This window comes from Gavialis gangeticus, unplaced genomic scaffold, assembly GCF_001723915.1.
Source record: "Gavialis gangeticus isolate Ggan-Ray unplaced genomic scaffold, GavGan_comp1, whole genome shotgun sequence".
Classification (NCBI taxonomy): Eukaryota; Metazoa; Chordata; order Crocodylia; family Gavialidae; genus Gavialis; species Gavialis gangeticus.
In genome coordinates this window covers 426,697-435,034 of record NW_017729031.1, presented here as the reverse complement: position 1 = coordinate 435,034, position 8,338 = coordinate 426,697, and the positions used below count along the sequence as shown (strand labels likewise).

Genomic DNA, 8,338 nt, shown 5'->3' with positions numbered 1-8,338 from the left:
CCAGCACTGTGCACAGGCTTGTGGGAGCTGTAAGAGAAGTCTGTACACACTGCTGCACCAGACCAGCTATAATGCTTCTAGTTGAGGAGATATATACAGAGCTAGCATGGCATCTCAGTATGGCACTGCTTTACACTGTACTCTGAGGTGTAGGCATGTGGGCTTAAGATTCAGCTTTCAATGTTCAGGTTATAAGTCTCTGTATCACCAGAAACCAGTCAGTACTACCCTGAAAATAGACTAGCATGAATTCAGCTTATTACAAACTTTGAATCCATTTTATTTACACGGTAAAAAGCAATGCATGTTGTAGGGCATTCTTCTGTTGTCTGTCCACAGCCTTGTGGTAAGCTACACAGGAGACTCAGCTTTAAAAACAAGTAAATATATCCACTGCCAAGAGACCAAAAGATAAAATGAAAAGTTCCCAATCCAGCCAAAACAGAAGTTGTGTAAGACACATACATTTTAATATGAACTCCCTTGGAATTGTATTTTACTAACCCTTATGTGAATTGATAGTTTTATCCACATATAGCCAAAAAGAGTTCCATAGCTCTCAAGTAGTATAATCCATACAACTATGCATAAAAATCCAGTTCTTCAAAAGATCTCACACTGTATTCTCAACATAGTAAAAACTTATTTAAAGTATGTATTTCAGACATACCACAAAGATGAACACATGAAACAAGACATCATGACACACACACAGATATTTTCTAATGATCATATAACAAATTAAGTGAAAAGTTCTACTCTAAGAAGTATCGTAATGTGCTCTCAAAGAAAATACTTAGCTTAAAGCTCCTTCTTACTAGGAAACAGAAGCTTACCCCAAGGCATGCTGAGCACCTGCAACCTCTTATTGAAGTCATTTAGAGGTGAGGTTTTCAGCACCTCCCAGTCAGGCCCTTAGCTCCTAGCAAAAGCTATATAAAGAAATAGGTACAGCTATAAGAATGAATTAGCTAATAACAGGCAATGCTCCAGAGTGCAGTAAAAAATACTTCACCTAGATTTATATTACTACTCCTTGGATCAAAGACTTTACTTTTTAAAAAGCAGATACCTGCGGTCCATCTCTGGCTTCATAGAAGTCACCCACTCCTATTTTTGCACTGAAGCTGAAATTGTCCCTTGAGATATCCATTATTCCATTTCTGCTGAGATACTGAAAAAATCACATATTTTTCCACTTCAGGTTTTAAATAATTACAACCCAGCTTTGATGTACAGCTAACTTTGGAAGTCAAATGGTTTGCATATTCTATCAAGGAGATATGCATTTACAGGAGGTCAAATTAGAAACAGGGTATAAGATACATTAGCTTCATATCACAGGACATTTTCTATCAAAGAACTATATTTGAGAAAGAAATGTACTTTTATTGTAAGCATGCTTAATAGCATCTGAGAACATCTAAATTAATACAAAAGTGTACCTTTATTACTTCAGGATACTGTCTTAGTTTCTTTCCACATGGTGCATAATATGCTACTTCTCCCTGAAGACGACCACCGAAGCTTCTTATTCGCGTTTCTCTTTGCCAGCTACAGCAATAGTAAATATAGTTGTATATTAAGAAACATTTATTTCTTGAACTATACGTATCAACTTATTAATTAAAGTACAAACTCAAGTGCTTAAAGTTTGGGGTCAGGAAATGTGACTAGGCAAAAATACTGAGTCTGTGTATAATGTCCAAGACCAAATGTTGTATTAGGTTTAATTGTCATCTACAAGTTTACATCTTAATATTACAGTAACCCAGGCAGTTTCTGGGAAAGTGATACGTGCTCTATTTTTACTCATAAATCATCAAAAGATTAAGTACAAAACTATTATCAGACAATAAAAATCTCCAGCTAACCTGAAACAACAACATTTGAGGTATACTATACATAAGTGGCGGGACTTTCAAAGGACCTAAAAACTACCACTGAAAGTCAGAGAGAATTGAGTACTAAAAATCCCATGACAAACTCTACCATGAGTTTTTTTGTTTGTTTTTTTTGAACAAGGCCTTTTCAGGATATAAATACATTTTATGAACAGCTTACCAAATTTAAGTAAATATATAACATACCCATATTCTAAAGGAATACGCAACTCTCGTTCATCTGTTACCCTTCGCCTTTTTGAAGTACCTAACATAGAAATTATTGATTAACACTAAAAATCATTCAAAGAAAAAGATATTTAGAAACTTATGCTATGCGAAAACACATTGGGCATTACTTAGATCTTCCAAACCAGACAAGCAAGCATCTTACATTTCATCAAATAGACTAAAAGCATCAAGTGACTAAAGATTATTTGCACTCTATACAAAAAAGCACAGAAGGCTTTTTTAAGTGATTGGCTACTCTGCCTGATGACATGATGGATATAAAATAACCTTGGATGCCAGACTGATGGATCTCAGTAGGCAGTAAGAGATATACATGTCAGAGAAAAAAAATGTGATATGCTGCTCATCAACTCCACATACAAACTACATACAGACTTAGTACAAACTAAGTACTGACACCCCGTTTTTTTTTACAAGTTGTGTTATGATTTAAATAATGGGTCAGTTCATCAGCTTCCTGAAGAATAAAATTAACTCATATTAATCTGAATCAGGTTATTTGTAAGCTTTGAGAAATCCTTTAAAAATGTAAAATAAGCCTGTCTCTAAGTGGAAGAAAAATCCAATAAAATAGACCATTTAAAAGTTATTTGCATTAATAGCACAGCAAACAACTTCTGCGCAACTGCACTCTAAACATTAGAATAAACTAATTTATTTTCACGCAAAATAAGCAGCATTTTGCTAATTCAGGGTAGCAATCAGGAGACTCATTGTAATAAATACTGAATATTATGAAAATGCTGGTAAGTAAATGACCATAAAATATAAAAGAAGATATATCACCAAGTGTACTTTTCATATATTTTGGAAATTATAGCTTCAATTATGTAAAATACTTTATAAACATATTAGATGATTGTGTCTTGTAAAAATAATTCAACTTTTCTACTTAACTCAGTACAGTCAATATATTTGTTGATAATCAGAAAGCTCTTACTGCAGATTGTAAAGTGTGTGGATTTGAAAAGTTTTAGTACATCATAATAACATAAACTGAAATAAAAGAATATGTAATTATCTCTTACACAGCAGATGTCACCATTTGAGATAAGCAGCATGTGAAGATCATTTTAGAGATGGAAAAACAGAGGCACAGAGAAGTGAATGACTTGCCGAATGTTACCCGGAATACCAGTGGCAAAGTTAGGAACAGAACAAAGCTCCCAAGTTTCATCTGGGTGCTATATCCATTAGGTCTCACTGGCTCCCTTAATGCTTTTATAGAGTAATGGCATCCCTTAAACTCATATCCCTTACACTCCGAATAAAAATGTCATGAACAGACTAGTCCTGATCACCTGTGACTCCGACTAACTTCATGGAAGTTGCAGGTGGTCAGTACCTCTAAGGATCAGGAAAACAAAACTTATATTACTGTCCAAATGCAACACTGTCTTTTAAGGCTATTACTACCTTACTTACAGTTTCTAAATATATTTAGAAGGCACACTTCTCAGACACTATATTTTGTCATATAAAAAGACATTCAAATACCACAGTGTGTACTTGGAGTAAGTGTAGAAGGCGGTGTCCCAAGAAAAACTGGCGACTGGGATTCAGGACATAAGGCAGCAGGAGCAGAGCTAGGAGTCTTTGCTACTTGGAGATTAAGTGGTGTAGAGTGAGCTGTGAGATTGATGGAAGAGCTTTTCACAGAGGAAGTAGCTTTATTCAGCTTCACTGCAGTTTTCTCTCCCTCAGTATCAGTATCTGATTCATCTTGATCTTTATCATCCTCATCATCCTCATCTTCAGACCCTTCAGTATCAGATTCTGAATTACTGTCAGACTCTGTAAGAAATTTGTAACAAATGCAGGTTACAACTGGACAATCAACTGCACATTAAAGCTTGTGTATTTTAAGATCTTGACATGCTAACACTTCAAAGGTCTATTGATATATATCCAACTATTTTTAAAGTACACCCATTAGGATCAGTGCAAGAGCATCAATAATTTACTCAGTCTTCATCATAATTGGAACCATAATGGAACAAATCAACTCTGTGTGATAATTCATAGCAGATTTAGAGGTTTTCTTGCACTACAAGATGAGAGAACTATCGAAGCTGTGGGAAATACATTTCTTTACACAAAGTTGAGAATACAAGCTTTAATTTTTTTTTATTAAAAAAAAACAACTGTCTACCTGATTGGCTGTCATCTGAATCATCGTCATCATCATCCTCGTCTTCGTCGTCGTCATCATCGTCATCATCATCATCTTCATCATTTGAATCATCAGAGTCTTTACTGCTAGGAATGTCCGAATCTGTTCCTCTAAACTGTTCCACTAAAGATTTTGCAGAATGAAGGCGATGTTGTGTTTTTACTGCTGTAACCGTATTATTGCTGACAGCTTTTTCCTTTCCTGGACCAGGTAACAGAGGAGAGGTAGAGGGCATAACAGGTGTCCGGTTACCAGATGTTTTTTTACCACACGTACTTAAATTTACTGGTGACGAAAATGAAGTACTACTTGAAGTAGCTATATTTTCATTTATCTTGGGCTGGGATTTGGATTTGGTGGTAAGTGCTAGAGGAGCTTCCTGGATGACACTTTGAATTACTCCATTGGGTTGGTGATTACCTAAAAGTGCATTTGTCAAGAATGGATTTGAATGGTTGTTTTCTAAAGATGTGTGTTTTGGATGAGCTGGTGAACTAGAGGTTGGTTTCGGACTTGACAAAGCTGTGATAACCTTCTTCAGGTTCTTGGATGATTCTTGTTGCTTCTTTAACTGTGCTGCTGGGAATGTCTGTTTGTACTGTTCCTGAAGAAAGAATAAAGAGAATAAAATTAAAAAGTGCACCCAGCCAGACAACTTATATTTATTCAGCCATTAGCATCTGTATCCACAAAAAGTATTTTTAGAATGTAGAAGGGTAGTTACTAATTAGCTGGACAGATGAGATGTTCTCCCAACATTTTTTCAGAATTAATAAAGTAAATAAATATGGTCCACCCAGGGATTCAAGAGACTACACTGATGTGAGTAGCAATGCAAACTTCTGAACATGCTGCTCCAGCTTAGATGCACCCTCACCTGATGAAATCATAAACAGAAATCAAGCAAATGGTTGGTGAAAAAAATCACCAAAGGAAAAAAACCCCATAAGACAGGACGCGCCTGAAAAACTATTTGCTCTGCTTTCATGGCAATATATAAAAATCCTGTTTTTCTTATACAAACACAATAAATCACTCTAGTAGAAGCAAATCAAACATTAATTCATACATCTTACTCAGTAGGACACATGAAACATTAAATCCAAAATAAAAACAGTACAAAATAACAGGATATTTAAACAAAATAGCTTGAATAGCAAAATTTGTCACAGGAATCAGTGAGAATGTGTGAACCGGGGAGATTACACAAGTGTCATGCTAGAAATCAGGTTCTAGGTCTGTTGGTCAGGAGTGACTTCAAAGAGTTCAGGGGAAACATAATTATACCAGTTAGAGGGAATGAGAGAGCTCTTGAACTCATTCAACAGCAATCCTTTCAGACTAACAAACTCCAAAGGGAATCATGTTCAATCCATTTTAACCAGCATCCTTAAAAAGTGCAAAGTAGAATTTCCAAAGTGCAAGCAGAATTAATACTGTATACTGTATTAATTCTCAGGGCTCTTCAAAGAAATGGAGGCCATGTTAGAAGCACAAACTTACTGTTCCTGGGATAAGCATCTCAAATATGCTCCAGACAGGTTGCTTCCTAAACCAGAAGCCACCTCCACAGCTAATTAGCATGGGGCTGCTAACTGGCACTCTCACTCACCCATGCTAATTAGCCCACCTTAAACTCTGTGTGAAGATGGCTAGAATGCTTCTAGTTCAGCAGACAGCCTATGTGGAAGCAGCAAAGTATATCTGAGCACACTGTTTTGTTAGATGCATATACATGGCCAGAGAGTACCTTGCTTTCCATTAGGGGTGTGTGAAATGGGCCATATTAGATTCAGATTCCGATTCGGCCTGAATCACGGACAGTGATTCGATTCATTGATTCGGATCACTGTCCCCAATTCGATTCAACCGAATCTGAAGATTCGATGCTGATTCGGAGAATCAGTGATTCAGCCATAGACACAACTTTAAATACTTTTTCTACATGCCTCAAGGTACCAGGTGTGGCTCATGAACACTGCGATGCTGGGCCAGATGACGCACCCCACAAGAGTGCAGCGCTCCCACCCATGTGCTTGGCAGCAAACCCAGAAGTGGATTGGAAGTATTTCCAGTCCATGTCCGGGTCTGCTGCTGAGCATGTGGGACACTCCATCCACCCCAGTATCACAGCATTCACGAGCCGCCTGCTACCTTGAGGTATGTAGAAAAAACATTTAAACATGCATCTATGTCTGAATCTCCAAATCTTTCCGATTCAATTCAGAGAGATTAAAGGGTCTCCTGAGTCAATTCAGAGATTCAACCACCAAATTCGGCTGAATCTCTGCTGAACTGAACCAGTGACTAAAGCTTCGCGCAGCCCTACTTTCCATAAAGGAAAATCCTCACTGACTGTACATAAACAGAAACGCACCAATGCATGGTGCTTAATTTTTTTTTTTAAATAAAGTGATTATTTTTAAATTAATTTAAATATATATATTTTTACAACTAAACCAAGTTGAAATCATGAGAGTATACATTAAATAAAAATACTCAAACAAATCATGTTTGCTAAGAGAATCAGACCACTAAACAGGTGGAAAGTCACTGGCTCAGCACCTAGATCTAAGTTTGTTGAAGTGTTAAATCCTCTTTTGATGTCTTGACAGGAGAGAATATTTTCTTCATTTTAATTTATCCAACTATTTCAGATCAATGGCTGGCTTTTTCAAAATTCAGAAAACAAACAACCAGGAACTGGAAGAAGAGGAAAGCTGGTTTTCTTCTTTTCTTCTATGAATGAGATGCAAAGGGTCACTTAGGTCCACAGTTCTAAATAATGTTTTGATTAATTTCCTTTTCCCTGATGTATCCAATACATTTCAAGTAGTTTTATTCAATGAATATAAACAATTTTAAAATGTTGTTTTTATACACTTTAATTTAGTTCCTTTTCCCATCCAAACACAGTTTGACATAAACCATTAATAAAAATACACAATCATACTGAATAAATAAAATGTCTTACACAATTCTTGAACCCAAATGAGAATCTGAACAAGTAAGTATTAAGATATATAAATGCTTAATAAATATGTATGGATCCACCATACTCTCCTGGAAAAATCAGGTACCAAACGTGAAATAAAGGCTATATTTAGGTAGTCAGTATGTTAAAGAGTTTCTAACCAGTAAGAATCTACTTTTCTAAAGGAAAAAAACTGACCGTATACGGGCAAAACAAAATTAAAATCAAGGTTGCCAACTTCCTGATTTAAATCATGATCAAAATCAGTGATTTAAATCTTTTTTGAATATAATCTACCCATCCTGCACTACTTAGGAACTATGTTTATATAGTAGATATGGAATTGTTAATATAAATTTAACACATTTGACAAGCCACGAGAAGCAACAGAAAAAGTGCTCAGGCTAGAATCTGTCCCATAGGAGGACATGTTCGAATGTGGTACATTAATTTTTAACCACTCCATTTCCTTAATAACAACTACATGACAACAATCTTTTTTTCTTTTCTTTGTCACCATGTAAAATAATAAAGAGAAGTTTATAAATTTCACAATCCAGCATGCTGAAGCCCTTCCAGATGCATTATAATCTGACTTTAACTTATCCTATTGTCTCTACGTATTACAGGGCTTACTGTACCCAAGATCCCCTGTACTCAGACACCAAGATAGAAGATATGAAAAACTCCTTACTTTTCAGTGTTGACCAAACCTTAAAGACAAAACACAAATTTTATGATTTTTTTTATTTTAATCTTGTCTTCCTTTCCCAGATCAGTATTTCAAAGACTTACTGGAGACCCAAGTTTTTGTATTTTTTCTATTTTCTGAGAGTCCTTGGATGCAAGAATCCAACCTGATCACTAAAAAGTACAGACTACTTCCAAAATCCTCATTAATCTAGGAACAACGATTTGAGAGGCCATTCATGCTCCTGCTCCGAAACGATAACATGCTGTGCTACACCCCTGTGCTGCTGGCTTAATGCTGTATTATTTAGTTGCTCACACAGGAAGGCTCATCAGAGTCAGTGGGTACTGTGGAATTTAGGGCCA

The 8,338-nt window shown here is 36.1% G+C and overlaps 1 protein-coding gene across 16 annotated transcripts in view; it reads right to left on the bottom strand.

Annotated features, from left to right (window-relative positions):
• BAZ2B (bromodomain adjacent to zinc finger domain 2B) overlaps window positions 1-8,338 on the bottom strand; it is a 327,194-nt gene that overhangs the window by 107,964 nt on the left and 210,892 nt on the right. For 11 of the 16 annotated variants that reach the window (XM_019522327.1, XM_019522336.1, XM_019522329.1 and 8 more), the window contains 5 exons: window positions 4,288-4,912; window positions 3,633-3,929; window positions 2,091-2,151; window positions 1,446-1,554; window positions 1,073-1,174 (listed from right to left, as the gene is read on the bottom strand). In XM_019522327.1, the coding sequence (XP_019377872.1) occupies window positions 1,073-1,174; window positions 1,446-1,554; window positions 2,091-2,151; window positions 3,633-3,929; window positions 4,288-4,912 (1,194 nt within the window). The remainder of the gene's footprint in view (window positions 1-1,072; window positions 1,175-1,445; window positions 1,555-2,090; window positions 2,152-3,632; window positions 3,930-4,287; window positions 4,913-8,338) is intronic. The other 5 variants (XM_019522334.1, XM_019522341.1, XM_019522342.1 and 2 more) reach the window with 2 other exon arrangements.